General features: G+C 36.0%; 2 protein-coding genes across 3 annotated transcripts in view; both read right to left on the bottom strand.

The window, feature by feature from the left end:
- LOC145971457 (uncharacterized) overlaps positions 1 to 12,686 on the bottom strand; it is a 64,702-nt gene extending 52,016 nt beyond the window's left edge. Inside the window, exon 1 of the mRNA XM_083099121.1 lies at positions 10,745 to 12,686. Within this exon, the coding sequence (XP_082955247.1) occupies positions 10,745 to 12,047 (1,303 nt within the window). The 5' untranslated portion in view covers positions 12,048 to 12,686. The remainder of the gene's footprint in view (positions 1 to 10,744) is intronic.
- A 4,497-nt stretch (positions 12,687 to 17,183) lies between these two features.
- Positions 17,184 to 22,536, bottom strand: part of LOC145971676 (uncharacterized) — a 60,335-nt gene continuing 54,982 nt past the window's right edge. For both annotated transcript variants that reach the window (XM_083099595.1, XM_083099594.1), the window contains exons 2-3: positions 19,258 to 19,537; positions 17,184 to 18,344 (exon numbers count right to left, since the gene is read on the bottom strand). In XM_083099595.1, coding sequence (XP_082955721.1) covers positions 17,225 to 18,344; positions 19,258 to 19,430 — 1,293 coding nt within the window. In that variant the 5' untranslated portion in view covers positions 19,431 to 19,537 and the 3' untranslated portion in view covers positions 17,184 to 17,224. The remainder of the gene's footprint in view (positions 18,345 to 19,257; positions 19,538 to 22,536) is intronic.

Below are 22,536 nucleotides of genomic sequence, written 5' to 3'. Positions count from 1 at the left end.
ATATTTTTTTCATGGTGATTTTTATAACATAATAGAATAACAACATTATCTGATCTCCAAAGTATACATTTTTACAAATGTAAATTTTCATTATTTACACATTGGTTGTTACAAAATATTTCATCTTTATCTTGGATTTTATCATATTCATTCTCTTCCGTCAAAAAGTTGAAATGATTTTAAAAGGCAAACGTGGGTGTGATTGCAGACGGTAAACTACAGTTATCTGCTAATCTGAAGTACTTTACATTCACGACGACCGAGACACATTTATCACTGTTCGCTCACGCGATTTGGCAGAGTAAAGCGATGTGTGTATATCGATTTGTTCAACGGCTATGTCTCTTAGATCATTAGTCACGTTCGCAACAAGCTTCTCGCTTATCCTCGCAATTTCTTTTCGTTGTGCGTCGAAAAGCATTCGAGTCAGGCATCGTTAGCCGTGATAAATTTAAAGCCTTGACAGATGTCACCAAGTAATATATATAATTTTTTTTCTTAAATAAAATCAGCTTATTATCACTGATAAATAGTGGTTGTAAAACCGAGTGAAACTTCGCTGAAAAGAATCAAATAGTGATTGTTTTTTCATTGAAATTTTATTAACAGTGAAATATAAGATAATATAAGAAGGAGTAAAGTGTGAGTAGTTTCACTGAAGAACAATAGAATATATTAATTGATCTTCAGTAAAATCTTATCATTGTTAATTAATAACATTTTCAGTGGTTTACTGGTTCAGTTCAAGAATAAGTGTGTGTGTGTGAGTGTGTGTGTGTGTGTGTGTGTATTTTATTTTTGTCTGAATTTTCTTTGTATCAAGATGAGAGATTGATTTTTTAATTTTTAAATGTATATCTTTTAATGCACACATGTAATGCTTTGTACCTGATTTTCATGAATTTAATTATATTTTTGGAATATTCGGACAATTTTTTTTGTCTCACTTGTAGTGCTTTTTTAGAACTTTCTATATGATATATTTCTATATTATATAGTATAATGTACAATACTTTATTCATTAAAAATAATCCTTTCGAACGCGACTGTTTATTATGATGGCGAACTAGATTATTGATTTTAAAAGCAAATTATTATCTTAATCTTTGTGTGTAGTTTGAAAAAGAACAAAATGTACTACTATCAGCACTCTAGGGACTATAACCATTTGAGAATCTGTGTACCATTATTGCGTAGCAGTACGAAAAACAAGTATGTTTCGTGCCCATATGAGAGACTTTCGTTCTTACGTGAAATTACCTTTGCTCCCCAGACAGATTTAAAAACAGAATGGAGATCATAATGAAACCACTGGTATCTCTTTAAATCTTTTGCTCGTCTCAATTACAGCGTACAATATCAAAGTCCTTAACATCATGTTATAAAATTCTATAAATAAGTCATGCTTGAATAAAAATAAAATTATTCTCTTCCAATATTGATCATGAATTAATCATAAATATAAAATATTTGATACATATTTCCTACATATTGAGATCTTTTATGATGCTTAACAAACAACAATAAAATTTATTGATTAACTAGCGATTTTTGCAAAAGTAAAAAGTTAAATTGAATATACTTAATTATATTTCTTAAAGATTTTCAAAGTAATAATATCAGATTTTCTTAGATTGTTATAGATATCGATTTGGCTATGGATATTGTATTAATTTAATGATTCTATAAATATTTTCATTAAGAGAAAGAAATGATGTTACTGATATAAATATGTATTAACACACATCTCATAAAGTTATTTGATTTTATTAATAATTAAAATTTTAATTTGTATTTTATAATATCATAAATTATCTTCGAGAATTTAATTTATTCAATTAGAGAGATATTGCATCAAACAATTATATAAAATGATTCGATAACTTGTAATATTATTAATTTTATTTGCATATTATTATATTATTGCATATTTTGTATATTATATTATTTTCATATGCATATTACAATAAAAGATGTATATTAAATAAAATGTTTTATGCGAACAGTTTAGTCAGATGAAAGAGAAAAAGAGAGAAAATGCTAATTTACAACTTGTTTTCTTTGCAAATACCTGTACAAAGTAAAATTTTGCAGAAAGTAGAGCAGCTCTTGGTAAGCATACGTAAGCATCGAGTTGTCGGTAAGTTAGTATAAGCTGGTAAAATGATCTGATCTGTATGACCAGACAGCATGAATCTTGTATTATCTATTTTATTAAAAAATGATTGATATAAAGATTATTTTATTCTCAAATATTGCATATATAAAATCTGATTTTAATAAAGCAAATACACGCAGTAATTTTTTATATTTTGCAAAGAAATTATCGCATTTATGCTATTTATAAGAAGTATATTGATTTAATAAAATATCAAACTAATAAATCACAAATATATAATATAAATCAGATTATATTGTATCTGTATATTTACTATATGTGTATCTATTTGTGCGTTCTTGTCCTAGAATAATATTTCTACAAATATTATTGGAGCGTGAATATTATTGGAGCGCAAACAATCGTACTTGCATGAAGGCAGATTAAAAGTTTGGGATTGCCAGAATTAGTCCAAAAAGCCAGGATTAATTCGCTACTATTTATTTCGTGCCGCTATAGATTTGTCACAGTTGATCGAGTATATACCAAGCACAACGTATAAATATCTAGTATTTTCTCAGGAGATCTTGTAAGAGATTTTTATGTTCAAATTTTTATGACCAAACTTGCTAGTTTTCGTAATAGATGTTGCAGCTAGGAAAATATTTGTCATTTCTTATACTTGCAATTATTTACCACATAGTTGACATAAATTTCTGCGAAAAAGAAATTCAATAAAATGATAAGTTATTGAATTTCTTGAAAATATATTTTATTTTATTTTATGAACATATATCAATAATTTATTAAAGTAAAAATTAGTCAAAAACAAATCAATCTAATTAAAAATTGATCAAACGTATTCAAAGGTAAAATGTGTTGAAAGAAAATAAGTAGAACAGAGACTTTCTCTCTCTTTTTCTATCTTTATTTAATAAAAAATTTATCGAAAGAAATGATGATCTTTTTGCAGCCAGACAAGTTAAATCAGGTCAAATCAAGTAAAAAATCCAAAAAGAGTTTTCTATTTAATAAAAATTTCTTCGTTTAAATAACTTTTTATTCGATAAATTTACTATTTTTGATGAATATTCACTTCGATGAAGTGTTTTCGAATAATTTACTATTCTACTAATTAAATGCTCCGAGGCAAATTCTCGCTTTGTTCGGCCCTTCATTATAATATTCAAATTTCATTCATTTCTTTCGACAAATTATTTTTGATTAATTATGAATCATGCATATATCACCAATTAATTTTAGATAATCCAATTAATTTTATATAATTTTATCAAAATTATGTAAAAGAAACGTAAAATGCAGTGTATAAATTTATTGTTTAATTTAATTTAGAAATAGTTACATAGTCTATGAAGTTCCTAAACTTCCAATGCATAAATGTATAACAAATGCATTTATGCATTTAGAAGTTTAAGAATTTCATAGATTATATTTTAACATATTTCTAAATTAAATTAAACAATTTTATGCACTGCATTTTGCATTTCTTTTAAGTGCAGGATAGTGAATATTTTTCGGTTAATTAAATATGAATTACCTGAAGTAGTAGCAATTTTTTATAAATAAAACATTGAAATTTTTTTAATTATAAAGACGTAAATTGCAAATGAAGACATTTATAAGTGCAATAGGAAAATTTAAAATAATTCCATGATTAAAATAACTTCTTTGGGGGGTAAGAGGGGTATTATAAGAATCTCGGATTTGAGATTATAAATTTTACTTGGTCTAACCAAGATAAATTCGTGCCCTGTGCACAAATATTAGTTTCACAGAAAAATTAATTTTCTGTGAAACCGTCGCACGCTCACCCGCGTTTGGCTCTTATAGCCTGTGATTCCTTAATATTTGTATATTAAAATAAATCACTTACATTATTCATTACAATGCTATATATTACGTCATATATACAACACACAATTGCTCTAAATTATAACTGTTTTTATTGATAAAAACACTATTGATAGTAGATTTTTTATGATCACTAATTTAACTAGTGACATAATTAACGTATCCATATCATCTTTTTTTTTAGACACATGTATGCAAACGTGTTCCATATTGTAAATCATATATAAGTTAAAGGAAAATCTTTACGTTGCTGGGTTAGTGCGGTTTATAGGAGACGAATACTTTAGACGACAGTTGCTGCAAGTGTATCGAATCAGTTACACGGCGCATGTCTTGGCCCGAGGCATCCTTTCTAAAGATCGCTGAAAGTTTCGCAGAGTTCTGTCAAAATACGACCAATGTCTTTTGATCAGATATTAATTGACACGGGTAGCGAATTTCATATTTACATATTAATGAATATATCGTAATTTGACGTATGCTTACCGTGCATTTCGATTACTCATTCGACTGTGATTGATTAATTCCTGCGGGGAAAAGGTCAGTTCTTCTCGCGAACGCATGTTGTCTCGATTAGATTTACTAATTATGACGTGGGACGAAAAATACGTTCGAGGCACTCCTGTCTTGTCACATTATTTATGATTTACGAGCGTAATTTTTTAGAATGCATCGTTAAAGCTCTAAGTCAAATATATTATAGCTATTAATATTTTTTTGCGATTAGGACACGTAACAGAAATATATTGATCCTTATGCATAATTTATGATTTACATTCTCATGACACATTTGACGCTAAGTGTGGCACGGCCTGATTCTGATGATAATTTCCTTAATGTATTTAATGTCAACATGAGAGCTTAGAGGAAAACAAATAGATACATTTAACCATAATTATGTGCGATCACATCATAGAAATATGATTTTGAAATTGTATTTCTTCACAAATTTGTTATAAATAACACATATGTGTGTGTGTTTTATTATACGATATATATACGAATATATGTGTCGCAGGTTCTTTATAAATTTAGCCTTTTTATAAAATGTCTGGTTTTATAAAACACTATCGTACGAAGAAATTCTTTCTAAAATTTTATAGAACGATTATTTTTACAAAAAGTTTGAAATACATGTTAAATATTCAGCTTAACGATCAATTTCTTTAAACAAATTAATAATATTATGTATTATGTATATTAATGTATTATTATATATATATGTATATGTATATGTATATATATATGTATATGTTATATATATATGTATTATTATATATATATATATTATTATATATTAATAATATTATATTACGTCATACCTGTATTTTCGATCGTCTGTTGAAACTGTGTCATCATCGGATTTATCAGTAAGCCGGATGTTAATTGCAAGCCATGAGAAACTATATGCACAAGAATCGTTACTATGACAATGACGTATCCCCAGCCACCTTCTGGATAATAATGCTTCTTAAGTGTGATTTTCTTTCGAGCATTTATCGCGGTCAAGGAGTCGTCCTCGGGTTGATCGATTAAATTTTCAGATTCGCCAGCGCTACCGAAGCCTCCCTCGAGGATTAATTGCTCGGAGAATCGCCTCCTCATCATCTTAGGCGTAATTGGAATGGCACTATTTTTACGGGCAGTAAACGCAGTATCAGCGTTCGGTTCAGCATTTTTTCTGCTGGTGGTGAAACGCTCGAGGGATTTTCCAGCGATTTGGAATTCCTTGGGGTTATCCTTTGGTGCCTTAATATCGGCAGGTGGCGACTTATTATTGTCCCGATGAAACGCGACGAGTGATTGCGTCGCGCGGGCTGTTGTCGTCTTTAGAGACGCTCGCGGGCGACTTTTGCTCGCGATAATTGGTTCCGCGATACTCATGGCACCGGTGAAGCTCTCGCAATTTCTGATCGTATCTCCGGCGAGCGATTGCTCGGAGAGTTGGCGATTATCTGCGCGATCGATCTTGCAGTTACGTAGCGAGTGCATTTGATCCAAGTATCGACGATGCGGGATCGGACCAGCGGCGATCGAATGCCGACGCTGAATCGTCATCATCATCATCCCGTTGTCCCCGGCGTCGTTGCAGTAGTGATAAAGGCTGCCGGCCGAGTTCCTGCCGGAGGATGGCGGCAGAAAGCTCTGGCAGGTCGACACAGAGTTACCGGAGTCCTTCCGCTTCGCGGAATCAACCCCCTGAAGGAGGAGAGCGGGATCTTTGGCGAAGCAGGAGGATGTGGACGAAATCTTCCGGTGTTGGTTCTGACACTGAACACCGCAACGACACCGACACCGACACGCGGAGAATTGCTCCACGAAGCAACGACATCGCATCATACGCGATAGGATCTCCGGATGCGCCAACAGCAACTCCGGGATCTCGATCTCGCTCCATGATTTCGCGATGTCGCCGGAAGACTCCCTTGTTCGCCTCCAGCCGAGGCTCTCGGTCGACCAGCCGCTCTCGGATTCCGGATTAGATATTTTTCGCGCGCTACATTCGCGTCGCCGGCAGCAGCGTGCTCGTGTTGCACCGTCACTGTGAGGGTAAGATTCTTCTTCCTTCGGTTCATCGTCATCATCCTCGTCGAGCGAATTCTCCTCGCTCATAGCCGCGTTGTAAGAACGGCGACGTTTGTGATAAGCAGCTTCCTCGCACGACGAGTTGACCGAGTCGGCTCGTTCACCCATTTCGCGGCTCGTTTCTCAGACTTATAATCGGCGCGGATGTCTCAACTAAATTGGATCTTCGACGTCATGAGCCGTTGCATTACTTATCACAATAGTTAAAAGGATTGTGCACAATGTAATATTTATCACAAAGTTAAATTGTTCTTTTTTTATAGAAAAAATAGATAGTTGTAGGTGATTATTTATCTTCTATTCTCATTTGTTTCTAAAATTAAATTAAATTCATATGTTTATAGATATTCTACAGTAGATAACATGCCACTTACACCATTTTCACTATTAGAACTGAAAAGTATTTTTTCAATTTAACAGATTAACATTTTTCGTTTAAATCGATGTTTAATCGCATTTTTACTTTTGTACTTTTGAAATTATTAGATTTAGATTTAAATTATTAGGTACAAAAGTAAAGAGAGCCAAAAATTAAACTAGGTATTAAGTTACACTGGTGCGTTCCCAACGAAGACTGCCGTTCATCGTGCGAAATCCATTGTTGTTTCGCGCGTACATCGTAATGCTTCGCACGCGTGAAGCTGAACGTGAGTCGCGAGACGCGTTCCGACTGTCGATACTTTGTCCTAATTTTTCTCGCACGTACATTTTACGATGTTACACGGTCGAATTCACTGTTCATATGCATTAATTCTAAAGAGGATTAAGACGAAAAATGTGTCTCTGTCTTTTCGAATAACTAAAAATGGAAAACAGAAAAAATACGAAAAATGAGCTATTATGGAATATTTTTACTGTTAAATTTTACTGATTTAAAAATTAATATCAATCAACAAAAGTTTTGATCCTTCTTTGTCTGCAGATTTATATTTTTTTTATTTATTTTAAAAATTATTTCTCATGAACTTCCGATACTTTTCGCCTTTTTCATTATTTTAAATTTATCAAATTTTCTCTACATGTATGTAATCGCATTTCGCGTAAATTTTCACTGAGAAAAAATTTATGTTTATCGGAAATTAATAAAGAGAAAGATACTGCGGAATTATGCAAATTCTGGAAATTCCAAATATAATAAATTATACTCTCTAAAAGTGAATCAGTAAAAAACAGTAAATACTCAATAAAAGTGAATCACTGAAAAACAGTAAATACTCACTGATTACAAGCAGTTATAAGTACAGCACTGATTACAGTGATAATACACTGATTCACTTTTAGAGAGTACAATTTCTACAAATTCCGTATATAATAAATTATACAAATTCTGCAAATTTCAAATATAATTTACAATTTGTAAAAACTTGGCTTGTAAAAAAACCTTCATGCACCAAGAAAATCAATATATATCTAAAGAGTTAGTTGAAAATAACTTTGACCCAAACTTTGTGTGACTACAATTGTGGAGTTTCTTTAGAAATGGTAAACATTATTTCCTTCTGACGTAACTTAGTAGCAGATTTCATTTGAGGCAAAATTTTCATTATTGTATTGCTAATGAAGTTTTATATAAACTTGTATTTCAAAAAGTTTGTATATCTTATAATTTATCTTAAAATTATCATCTTTTTTATAATGTATCTTAAAAATCATTACTGACAAATTTCTAATATTTGTATTCCACACACAATTCACTCATATGAAATGAATTTTTTGATTAGTTTTTTTTTTAACAAACATTTTTCCGTAAAAGCACCAAAGAGTATATTACTTATTTACTAATAATTCATTCAAATTATATAATTATTTATATATATACTAATGACAGCAATATTTCTTTCTCTTTTAATAGTTAGTTTTCATTTAATAGTTCTCTTTTAATATGTTGATTTTTTATAAAGAGAACATATAAGAGATATAATAGGAAAAAATAATATAGTAGGAAACAAAATAAAATTTGTTAGAACTTACATTATTAACCCTTTGCACTTCCAGCTAATTTTATTATATGACCTACTAGCAGCTCCAACGCATTTTTGTGGCGCCTTTGCTGAACATTAAAAAGTGTTATTATATCAAATAAAAAAAATTTACTACTTTACTATCATCTTTGCTCTCAGCATCATAAATAATTTCATTATAATCGATTGAAAAATAAATATCATAAATAATTGTATTATACTTTCATTATAATAATATACATGTCGCCGTAGCGGCGCCTCTGGAGTTGTGGTACAAAATATGTATGTCGCCGTAACGGCGCCTGGAATGTAAAGGGTTAAAAAGTAATTTTTATTATCATTATTTGATTGTGCAAAAGTCAACAGAAAGTTACAGTTGTATATAGAAAGTAAATAATCAATATTTTATTTTAAAAATGCAATCTTATGTATTTACTTTTATTAAAAATTATGAAGCACAGATGACAGATATGATAAATAGAGTCCGCATATTGATCGAAGATTTGGATTTTCCATCTCTTCAATTCGTTTTGTGACCATCATATCTCTAGATATCGCGAACACATTATTTATGACATGACCAGATTTGAGAGGGGTGGTATGTATGTATAGTTACATAAAACGTGATCAAATTCCACAAGAGACATATCTAGGTCAAAATTAGGATAATATCATCGAAATTTATCTTCTATAGTGGCAAATAGTCTGCGTTATTATTTTTCAAGGAAATGAACGTTACGTAAATTAACATTATGTATATACGAAATATAAAATATATATTTACTTCACACGATGCAGTAAAAACATCAAGTAAATAAAAAGCGCGCGATTGGAGCCATTATATACATATTCACATACATATGTATGACACATTATTAGGATGCTATCAAATTATCCGCAATAATTTATATCCTACTCTTTTCAATTAAAATATTTTTAAAAACAGCTGCGTAAAACACAAATGTTATAGAATTTTATTTCTACGCTATGCACGTATGCTGTAATATTTGGCAAGTATTTCGAGTGGTACGATTTGCTGTCATTCTTCAAAAGGCAATTATTTTTTTACGAATAATTAGTAATTATCAGTTTATTCGATTAATTAATTTCATGAAAAATTGTAATACATATAATATTATATATGTACTTTATGTAACTTATTTTATAATTAAGAGAGAATATTTTTTATATTATACGCGATCAAAAAGAATCGCGATATAAGCACGCTTGTTTTTTGCGTATGTATTTGCACCGTCAGCTTTTCGTCAATGAGTACATCTTGACAGTGAGGGAGAGCTTAGTCCGGAAGTTTAATCCTGAAAGAGCTATTAATGATTTTTTAATCTTCGTAAGACTCGTTTTATCAATTTTTTTTTCGCAGAGTATCGTGAAAAATATCGCGCGTTTAAGCATGGAAATGCCGAGAAAAGTGTCGCGCGTTTAAGTGCGGGAATGCCGGGAAAAGTGTCGCGCGTTTATTTTATAATGCTGCATAATAAAATGTATGCACTTTTCTCGAGTGAATCAAGTAAGAGCTGTACGAACTTTTTGCGAATAAGTGCAGCGTGCGAATTAACAGAGCTTGACAATCTAAAGGGAGGAAAAGATCTAGAAGGCATCGGAGAGCAATTTATTTATATATTTTTTTTATTAATTCGTGCATCCGTCTATTCGCGTTTTATTTAATTCATTTATTTAGATGTTTTTAACAGAAATTAGAGAAAAAGATTTATATATAATATACTATAAAAGTTTGTAAAAAGAGATATTTTTTAATTAATTTTATTGGAAATTATGTATATATAAAAGAGATTTATATTTTACATTAATATTATACATAATATATATTTTTTTATTAATATATTTTATTAATATATTTTTTTATGGAATTGGCATATAATAGTTTGTTTTAAAATGTGGTGTATCCTGATTTTTTAAGAATTATGACAAATCGAAATTTCCATAAACGCATTTGTATTCCATTTGCATTTGTAGTTCATAATTAACACATTGAGCACATGTACATATGTATGTATCATAATGTTTACTGATTATTAATGCAAAAGGATACAAATAATCTCTTATATATAGATAGGAGAGAGATTAAAATAGTTAAAATATATCTACTACAAACTGCATTTTTATTTATTGCATGTTTTTTTAGGACTTTTATAAAATTAATTAATATTCAATCAATAATATGAATTAAGAATATTTGCTCTCTTACCTGCGCTGTGCAGTGGAGGATGCCGAAATGTCCGCTCGGCGGTGATGTGCCAGCATCCGGGCGCGGCGAGTTGCAGACCCACCCCGATAAAATGCACCAGCACCGAGCACGTGACAATGACGTATCCCCAACCTCCCTCGGGATAATAATGTCGCCCGAGAGTAGCTTCCTTCCTAAAGTCTATAGCCGGTCGTGCCGGACACAAGCCATCATTTTTGCTTTGCCCGTCCAATTTTTTTGCCTCTCCGAGTAAACATCCCGCGTACCAGATATCTTTATTTTGACGTTTGTCGTACGCCTCCTCTTTTTCGCGTTTGATCGAGTCATCGCGTCGAAAACTGTGCGCTTTCACCGCCGTTGCGTTTCTTTTGGTTCGCGATGGGGAACGGAAGGGATCGATTTGCGAGCGAAGGAGACCTTCGGACGTGCACTTCGTACAGACGTGATGATCCCCTTTCGACGAAAATGAAACGGATGTCGCATAGTCGTCGTAGTCGTCCACCTTGATGTGCGGCGGTGATGACATAGAGTGCCTCGGTGAGGATGCAGACGAAATGGCAATCTGACACTCCTTCCTCACCCCATCTGTTTCTCGTGTTTGTGAATTATCTACTTGCGCGATGCTGGCTGCGTGCAGTCTCTCATTTGCAACATTTACTATTACATCAAAGGCGTTAGTCTCGAATGAGGGAGACTTGTTTGTTAGTTGTGTGACTGCATTTACGGGTTCTTCCTGGCCGTGTGAATTTTTCGGAAATAATTTCGCAATATCCGTCATCGTATCCGACGTCGTTTCCAGCAGAGATGCTTTCGTAGCGTCTTGTGTTTTTTTCGCTTCGTCGATTTTTGCGAAAAAATCTGACTTACACCTCGATTGATCTCGGAAAATATTTTCCTCTAACACAATGATACCGTTTTGATGAACTGCAGTAGTCTCGATTGATGAGAGACTGCGTGGCATGAAATATTGGTTGGTACTTTTTCTCTTCGTTTCGTTATTTACGTCAGAAGAATTTTCAGTGCTATTCGTAGGTTTTTTATTTATAGACGGCCTCCCGTCGACTAACTTTCGTTTTATCATCACAGATGCGATTCCTTTAGGGGCGCATCGATCTAGGAGAATGACTTCTTCCAGGTAATCGGATCGCGGTGCAGTTTGCTCCAATCGATATACCGTTTCGCGACTCGTTGGAATAATAGTAAAGGCACGAGATAAAGGATCGATGCGCATTTTCACCGTTTGCGCTGCTCGATCGGGCCAGGAACTGCTATGCATCATTTTATTCCGTCTGTTTATCATCATTCTGGCTATGCTAAAAGTTTTTGCAGATCCTATTTAGGTCACTCAGACGAGAGCAGTGCAGCCAGTGTAATTCTTTCCAGTATAATTCTTTAGCGGACAAATAATTCTTTTTCTCGAGGATGATAAGGATACGGCGATCCGCTCTATTAAACTGACGGTTTGTATCCGTGTGAGAATAATAGGAATTATAGTCGATAAAAAGATCCGCTGCAAGTGCTTAAGTATAATTTGCGAGTGAATCGCATTCTCGTTGCAATATATGCGCAGGACACGCACATACATATATTCTTCGTGGTAATTGTGCATGATTTATAGGTGTCACCGGCTTTTACGACGTTCACTATATACGTCCACTAAAATACGCTTAAAATAAACTAAAGTAGTTGTGCGCAAAAATATCAGATAAATTCTTTTGAAACCTTTCGCGAGTATTTTAGCTATTTATTCGATCAAGACGGGAGTTTAATTTTTAAAAAATTTCATGTTTGCGACGAAAAATATAATGGAGTAATATAGTCGTTGATTAAAAGTTTTCGCGAGTGACGCAAATATGAGCGTCGATGTGCGATTGCAAATTGCACGAGATAATGATCTGCAACATCCGATGATGGAGAGATAACTTCCGTGATGCAAGCGGTCCTGGCGAATGCGCCAGGATGACTGCTACGCACGTGCTGCTTATTCGCGATCAACCCTCTCTCTGTATTCTCTCTCTCTTTCTCTCTCCCTCTCGCTTCTGCGGATGGCAGGCGCATGCTTACAGATGTCCAACGAATCGCGTAAGCTGCGTTCTCGAGCTTTTTTGTGCTACAATGTAAGCACTCATGTCGCGTGCCCATATGTTCTTATTAAAGTTTACGGCGCGCGCATAATTTAGTGGAATACTTCCTGTGAATTTGTAGATTTAGGTCTTGATCAAGCTCTTGATATCTGTATTTTACATCAAGCTGTGCTCACGCAAAAAATATTTTCTAAGCCTTTCGTACGGGATAAAATGAATAACGAGTAACATGATATGAGTAACTTACGTATAAATAATTCTGAAAGAATGATTATAAATATAAGAGTATTAAAAAATATAATTATTCTGTACAAAAAATACAAAAAATGATTTCAGATAATTTTTTTTTCAAATTTTAATAAACAATAGTAATACTAATTAATCGAGACACATTAGAGCGTTTAAATTTTTTTAAGAGATTGAATATGTTATCAGTTTATTTTATATATTTTTATTTAATGTTTAGGTCTCTTATAAAAATATTCCACGTAAATGTTTTATTTTTTTCCTAATATTTTAATAATTAGAATTAAAATCTACATTTGAAAATTGTTTTGAAAAGTTACATATTTATAAATAGTACTTTTTGAAGTATGTGCTCTTCTTTATAACTTTAGTTTCTTTATAAATCGCATTGTCCAAAACAGCAGCAGTTTTGACGTTGTTTTGACGTTGAAATTTGTCTCGCGACGAAAAATTGTAATGTCAGAGAATTCTCTAGTTGATTTCTACGAATAGAATCGTCTTTTTTGCGATACATTATGCCTCATCTTTCCCTCGTCGTGCAGAACCTGACCTATCTTTACGACTTCTGTAATCTGTCGGTCGCAACAAACCGAGGAAAGCGTAGCTATATCTAAGACAGTGAGATACGACTTGGAATGGCGTCAGGAAGAAGGGTGTATTTCTCAATGGGAAAAAAGGCGGGGTAGATTTCGTGGAACCGATCTTCCAAAGAAAGTCGGCTTGGATTTTTCGGAGTGAGAAAAGGAAAAGAAAATCGTAGAAATTCACCCGCGCGATACATTATCCGCGACGATGTCATTATCGGCGAGGTCGTTGCTCAAGTAGGTCTGTTCGACGACGCGTGTCTGTAATAATATGACCCGGTCTCCTGTTCTCCTCGAGAAGTTGGCGCCTGATCGAGGATCAAGGGTGTCGCAGCCGAGGAAGGCCAGGCGCGCTCGACTGGCATAGACATTATTACCGATGATATATACGAATTCCACGCGGCGGTTTGCGGCTAAGAGAGATAAAGCTTCCGTTGTCGTCTCGTAATCGTCGACGTGACATGAGGCGAGAGACAGAGGGACTCGGGCGTTTGGTAAATACGGTTACGCCGATAAATTTAGGCGAGCACTTTGCGCGCGTGCGGCTTCCCCAAATGCGTTCTCTCTGCAAGTTGGCGTGATTTATCGCCGCATTAATTCAGAATCGGTTTTAGCTCCGGTATCTGCCAGCGGACGATGAATATAAGTGACATCGGTGCGAATTTTATCGCGTGTTGTCAGACGGACGTCTTCGCGCGGATACTTTGTTAAGTGGAGCACGGCTCCTCCTCGTCGCCGTCGTCGTGTAGCGCGAAAATATTCCGCGATCGAATTAACGCACCTCGCACGAGGCCCTCAATGGGAGCCCTCAAGCGTGACTTAGCGAGATTACTTTGTCAGCTTGGAAAAAACGTTGTAACTCAAACGCCACGGACATAAATCAGTAAAGAGATACGTCCGCTAACGTACACGGACTGAAGGATATAATGAGATTTATGATGGATTGGACGCTCCGCAGCTGAAATTTTAATTCCCGAAATTGTGCACGCTGCGGGAGCGTTAACTCATTTATATCCTACATTCTGCGCTTTCGCAACATGTTGCGCCGATCGTAAAGTCCGCGTGATGCAATTGGATTTAACCATGAATATAGAGTAGCTACCTGCATAATTAAATTGTAAATATATTTCACAATATATGATTGTGGCTGTGTGAAAGCGGTCTTAAAAAATTTAACTCGTTGAACGATTTATCACTTATTAAAGATGTCCGATATTTTTAAAAGCTGCGATGAATAATAATTTTTAATGAAATATTAAACTTGTGTAAAGATCACTAAAAGTAGGACTCGTATTCTCATTAAACGAGCAAAATGGTTGTGTAAAAATTGTATGGTTAAAAAAATTGATAAAAAAGTGAACGTATGTGGGTTAGACCAACTTATTATTCAGATTGACGACCGACATGACGACGGTAATCTTGGACCGGTCGAAAACTCAGTAACTGAACCTGTGTACGGTGTAATAGTCTGCGTGTAATCGATGGTTGGCGAGCTCTTTTACCGTGACCTGTTTCAATGATACGTTATCAGGTTGATCTGCCTCGCTTACACGGCATATTATTATATGGAAGTGGAACGATCTTGATGTGTGTACACTTGACGACACTTTGCTCGCAACCTGTCTTAAACGTCTACAGTAGCGCCGGTAAATTGGTATGTGTCTTGAAAAGTACGACGGGAAACTTTTACGCTCGTCTCTCGGGAAGTTTGCTAGTTCGGTTATTTCATTCCGAAGTAGTGACATTTGAAGAATCGACGAAACGACATCGAAAAGTGCCTGGCACGCCGTGAACGTCCGCGAATAATTTCAGCGGAACTTATCTTCTCAGGCGAAATGGCATTCCGCTTTTATCTTTGTGTCTCGTAACCAAAGAATGCGGATACCACGATTTTCTTACGATCTATTAAAGCTAGTTGCAACCTTGATCGTGCCACGCTACGATACGCATCGTAAAACTTATCCAAGGGAATCGCAGTCGTATTTCGAACGATAGTATCTTTGTTTGCGCTTCCGCCGCAATTGGATTTATCCTCTGTTTCGAATCCTCGCCCGCGGGAAAGCCATCTCAGCGTTCCAGCGATTTTATCCGCGAAAAATATGCTTGATGACTGTCGCGTACAACGCGAATAATTCGACTCGATGTATAATCGATCGATAACGACCGCGATGGAAATCGCTTCGGAACAGTTTGAGGTGCAAAGCATTTGACCCGCGTGCGGAACGAGATCTTGAGCGTTAATGGATGACCACCGAACCGCCACTTTAGCGAGATTGAAACTGTCGTTCGCGCGTACCGAGCATGATGGATGCGGCGCTTTATAAAGTCGTCCGCTCCTCGTACGTACTCGTTAACTCGAGAGACTCTTACCTTTTCTATGCTTTCCCTCGCATAAATAGCGCGTTTGTTTTGTCTCATTTGATAAATGTCAGATGGTCAGGGACTATGGCGGTGCGAAACGCATTTCTAGCTGTTAAAGTCGTTTGAATCTTCGGAAGCGGGTTAAAGCTTCATGCCACGTCTTGAAAAGCCATCAACTTTGTTTTAGTCGTTTTAGGTTTCCAATTATTGCGTCCGACCATTACAATCTCATGCTTCAATCTTGAAGGCCCGTCAGACATGTCTTTGTCATTTTAAATACTTTCAATTATTCTACTCGGCCTCGATGGTTTTAACCTGAAATTCTACAGTTGGAAAGCATGAAAAATGTTTTTTTTTTTTTCATACCTTTTATTTTGCACGTTCTTCAATTATTGTGCTCAGTCACAATAACTTTTTTTCAAGCCTGAAAAGCGTCAAGTTTTGCATTCTTTCTTTTATACGTTTTTCGATTATTTTGCCCGAGCGTAATAATTTTGAATACGTGCCGCGCATTCAAAAAATGTCAACGTTAATTTTTTGTTTTAAAACATTCTGCTGGTCGCTATAGTTTTTTTCTAGATCTGTTTTATTTTAAAAGGAATTGGAATATAAAGTATTTTTGTTGTACATCAGACTTTAATAATTGTGTAAACAAAAATTTATATTTTGTATATTCTTGAGAGTTAGTATCTAATATCTTACAAATTCTAAATTATTAGGAAACAATAAATGTAAAAGAATTTTATAATTTCACAAAACAAAAGTTTTTTATGCCAGAATATATAGATGTTTGTGAAATTAATATGTTTGTATTTTAAAATACGAAGATAATATTATAATTAATTAATTTTGAAAATTAATGAACATATTTGCATTTTACTTATTTGATTAAAATATATTATTTATGCATTTGTTATTTATTATACATATAATTTTGGAAAAATGAAAAGAACTGTTTTCAAAACTAGCTTTAGTACCGAAAAAGATAGCACACTACCATTCAATTACTTTGCTCGTTCGCATTCATTTTTAATCACTGCATTGTTTTAACATAAAGCAAACATTGAATATTGTTTCGAAGTCATTTAAAGTCATAGCGTGAGAGATATCTTGGGGATTACCGCGAGGAATTAACATGCATTTGCGAGATACAAGAGACGAGGATTTCGAGAAGAGAGCTTTATTATTTACAGTATTGCTACATTCTATGGCAAAGCGTCGAGATCGGCCAGAGTGATTCTCATCCTCGTCCTGAGCTCATCCGCGTAGCGTAAGGCAGACTCGTCGATCCTAACGTCTTCCATTAAGAGATCGCAGTCGAGATGTCGGCTGTCGCACGCCCGGTGATGATGCTTGAGCACGTCGTTTGAATCCAGATGATGAGCTCGCCTGGTGGACGGGTTCAGCGTGGCCAGAGCATAGTGATTGTGCACCGTTAACGCACGCCTCGTAGACACGAAGCTCTTTACCGAGTCACCTTCGGGCGAGATATTGGCCGTCCTCATGGTATCTAAATAATCCGGATGCTGCTCGACCGAGCGACGGGATTCCTCGTCGAGTCCGGTCGACCGATCGATCCGGCTTTTGTTTTGCAGCTCGGGGAAAAAGTACACATTTCGTACGGAATACGAGGCGAAATCCTTGAAGCTTCTACCGAGCTTCGCGCGCTCATCCAGCAACAGTTCGTGCCACGTTTTTCGGCGCGTAGGCACGATCGCCTCGTCGATATCGATCGGCACCACGAATTCCGATCGATGAACGTTCTCGTAGAAGCAGTGATTGTACGGGATTAACTCCATTCGCCTTTTCGTCCAGATATCCTCGCTGAAGAATCGCCTCCGGCTCGACTTCTCGTTCGGCAGATCGCCCGGTAGATCGAGCGCGAACCATCGCACCACGTTTGATCGCTCGTACAGTCGCAGCACCTTTAGCACGTTCTCGTGCACGTTGAACACGTAGAAGTAGAAGAGATTGGCGCCTAGAATGCGGTGCAACTCGACGAAGGCTATGAGCTTGCGCGATATATCCTCGTCAAAGTCCAGCCCTTTGATGCACAAGGTAAACTCTTGGCGACCTTCCCGCTCGACGGACGTCATCTCATCGTCGTATTCCGAGCGGGTTGTTAAACTATGACTAGCATTCTCGTAGCAGGGATTCGGACCCACGTAAATCCGGGACGGATGGCGAATCGAGTCGTCTAACGGCAATTGACAGTTCACGAGGATTCCAGTGTAACTGTCGGCCTTGCCGTCCCACTCGTTCAACCAGATCGTTGAGATGAGCGCCTCCACGCTTACCGATCGCGTCTCATCGTGCTCCCGATACCTGGAACATAACGAGATCAGGACGCTTAATTTACCGCTTGCGAGTGAAAGAGAACGCGCTGATTAATGTCGAGGATCGTAGCGGAAAACACTTGCACGCATGGTGGAAGACATTTATATCGTCCAACCAGGCGTTTTAAACGAATATGCTCCGTTTCACGCCACTGCTAACATTTGCATTGTTTCTCGCTACTCCTAATGCTGAACCCGAAACAGTTCAGCTGCTTTTAAGCGGGATGAAAGTTTGACCCGTTAGCAAAGTTTAATTTCACCGAAAACATATATTTTCAACATGCTTATTATTAATCTAGTTATATCTGTGGATATGTTTCGCATCGTAAATTCTCTTTATATAAGTTTGTTTCAAACAAATAAGAGCTTCGGGATTTTCCTTGAAAACAGGAGACACGACGTGAACCAATTTTAAATCTTAATTGATAACCTGAAGACACTTGACCTGATGACCCTCGATCATCTATTAATTTCAATCATCGAAATGTCAGGAAATTTGAAAAATATTTTTTTTCAGATTCTTAAACAAACATTTTTAAATTATAACATTAATTAAAAATATACATGCTCGTTAATTAAAAATATACATAATTTTAAGATTTAAAAAGATTTAAATTTTTATGGAAAATTTTCCCAATTTTAATTAATTGCAACGCATAATTTTAATTAGATGAAAATACCTTTATATTAATAATTCACATAATATAAATTTAATTACGAAATGAGTTTTCGCATTATTGATATTAATTGATCAAGTCGGTTGCCAGCGTAATTTGCAGAGGCGACACGCTTAGATTAGAGCACGCGTTTATGAGTTTTTAAGTGATTCTCTTCCCTCGTGTTTAACGTTGGTGAGAGATAGACGAATAAGGGGTTGCGTCGCGATGTGAAAAATGGCTCACCATATAGTGCAGAAGAGCGCGGAGGGCGGCAGAGCTCCTCGTTTAACGCCAATCACTCTGATGCTCGGGTAACCGACGACTCTGAGATCCAAGTGGGCGCTGTACAGGAAGAGCCGTCCCGGAATTGTCTCAAGCCATTTCGTGCTGGGCGGCTCGTATGCGTTTAACGCCATTCCACGCGTTCCATTACCGTCGCACTGCTTGGTGGGCCTGTAATCGAGTGCCAATCTTCGAGCCCACGAATAAGCGACGATGCTTCTTGTGCCTGGCGGTTCACCCCCTGGAACACGCGCAAAGAATGGTGCTAAGAAGTCATTTGATCAGAATGAATGGAAGAAGAAGGAGAGAAAGAAGAGAGAAGGGAAAGAACGATCGATATGAAAGAGTTAATTGAGAGACTCGAGGGAGAATATAGCGCTAACTCATGTTTTTGTTCAGGGTATGAATCATCCATTCGTACTAGATATTATAGAATACATTAACTAGCTCCCCTTCTCCTTTACTAACAGTATTTATTTTTGAAAATATAATTAAAGTGATTGACTTTTACATTTTTAAAAATCAAAATTCCGTTCTTGATGCAACGCTCGTATTTTACAAGTGCATGTATTTTGAATCTATGTCGAAACATGTGTAATCTATCACTTATAAGACCAAAGTTTCGAAATGTAATTAATATTTTTCTTTTATATGTTTTTGTTGAAATGAGGTATTTTTGAAAAGTGTATATTTTTATCAAAAATGCATTGTTGTTATTATCAGGCATTTTTGTAAAAAAAAATTCTATTATAATTTTATTAACTAACAAAGTTATTAATCAATAAACGTTACCGATTTGGGTTCCATAAATACCGATTAATTTGAATAAAAAGTTTTGTGTACAAAATAACTCGAAGTATTGATAATGCAACATATTTTATTCGCGTTTAATTTCTCGTTGAAAGTATATAACGTTAAATTACATTAAAAGAAATAAATTCTAATTTTTTGGCGATACTATTGTAAGACTTTAATATAGAAAAAATGTCTCGAAATAAAAATACAATAAAAATTTACAGTGAATTTAACATGAAAGGTAAATAGAATTGCAAAAACACTATTAGAAATATTTAAACATATTTCTATTATTGAAAGAAAACTAAAACATGCCAAAACGCACATATCAAAATAGGTAAAATGTGTTTTATTAGATGAGTTGCACATGTGTCATAAAATCTTTTCGCATGGAGTGGCATTACTTTTTAATATGTTATTAATATTCACATCTTATTATTAATTACTTAATGAAATAAATTTTGCTTGTTTTGATATGACGTTTTTCATATAACTATACACAAATCCCAAAAGCTAATATAATGCATATTCATGCATCAGAGCCTCGAGCTACTTTATATTTACGAAGTTTCATTCGCCTTAACTAGTTTTGGTTGACCGTGTTTTCTTGTAAGAGCAAAAGTGCTCGTGCTCTATCGCTGATATACAGTTAACTCTATCTAGCTTATCAAAACTTTTAAGCTCCATTATATTGCTTTTACTCTATCAATATAGTTTCCATTATGCTTGCTATCATTATATATCATTTTTATTATATTTTATTCTTTATATTTTATCATTTTTATAATTTCTGCGAATATAGTATAGCTGTGTTTGTTTTATTCAATATTAACTTTATTAAACTTTACTTAAGTCGATCTATGGCGCAGACTATAAATCGACATGACAAGATATCGTCGATCAGACGGAAATGACGTGCGTCATGCACTAGAGACGGACGCGCTGTACTATGAATACGTTTACATTCGTTTAAAGTTTGTCATGCCTGCATCTAAAAATATTTATCTTTATCGTCAGCATATCGCGATCCTGCTTATCAGTGCCTACGCAGTTTCATGGTAATTGCAATTTCCGCATATTTTAACGCAGCGCTCTCTCTATAGAAACATTTAAAGAGCGTAGATAGTGAGGGAGGGAAAGAAAATTAATTGGGCGGAATCTCAATCGACATGACCGCTAATTAGACTCCCTAATGTTGATACGCCGCATATATCCTGCATTCTATGGAGAAACTCGTTTCCCGTGCTAGTCACGGAAATCCGAGTCACGAGCCGAAGCGGACACGAGGCGAGATTTCCATTCTCTTTTCCCTGCATTAATGCATCTAATAAATATATTTATGAAATACGACAGGGGAGAGGATGTCTGCCCTGTGGCGCGAATAAATCCACGTCGTTGATAGCTTTAAGGACTCTCGTTATGTCTCGTTCATAATTATTTCTGCGAGACAGCGGCGGTGGCGGCGGCGATGAAACGAGGAAAAAAGAGGAAAGCAAGGGAAAAACGTCGCGCACGGTGTCGGCGTCCGCGGGGTAAATTTATGGCACCGTGCATGTTTCGTGACTCGTCTCGTTCGCAATTACTCGCCTTCGACATATATGGATCGCGAACGTTATCGACGAACGCCCGGAACTATTCTCCCGACATAGGTAGATAACGAGACCGGTCGATCCCGCTGATCCATCGACTCCGCGGGCGACGGGATAGATGATGATCCGTCATGGTGTTGTCGTTAAAAGTCGGCGGTTGACCCGATGAGGCCGCCGATACGATGGTGGTATTACGTGTTTGCGTGCCGCGAGTATTCTTCGTGACTCCGTGCCCTTTACCCGTAGCCCTCCCCTCGTCCGTCCGTACGTCCATCGCGGCCACGCTTCGCGAGCTTTACGAGAAGGTAAACGCGGCTTCACGTTTAAGAGAGAAGGAGAACGAGAGAGGCATTCGTACCACGCTAGAAATACGCTAATGCACGGCGGCGTTCTCATGGAAATCGCACTGTCAGGACGAAGAGTGGATCTAGCTGGAGGTAAGCCAGCGCACGGCAAGTAAATCGTTCCGATTTTCAAAGATCCATTGTCTATTATCTCGAAATGACGTGCTCTCGACGAGGGAGATTTTCCAGCTTGTTGAAGACGCTCCATGAGATTCGCCACTAATTAATCGCCGTAATTAATCAAACTTGATTTCTGCGTCTGATAAAAATGCAGTGATAAATCTGCATTCACAATTTATGTGGCCCTTTTGATCCTCGGGCCCTTGATAACGCGAAAGACGATCTTCGTGCAACACAGACAAATTTCAAAAGCCCGAGAGCCTGTCGAGCGCGTAGATGTAGTGTGCGCTCTCGGTCTGCCGTACAATCAGCTGTCATAATTCCTCGCGAAATGTTTGCATGGTGGAGGCGAAGGTGAATTACGCGAAAGCGCGCGAGTCGACGGGCGGTCA

The sequence above is a fragment of the Camponotus vicinus genome, unplaced genomic scaffold (genome assembly GCF_025532165.1).
Source record: "Camponotus vicinus isolate PSW18456_S1 unplaced genomic scaffold, iyCamVici1.0 SCAF_5, whole genome shotgun sequence".
Classification (NCBI taxonomy): Eukaryota; Metazoa; Arthropoda; class Insecta; order Hymenoptera; family Formicidae; genus Camponotus; species Camponotus vicinus.
Note: the sequence above shows the minus strand (reverse complement) of the source record. Positions and strands in the feature narration are given on the sequence as shown.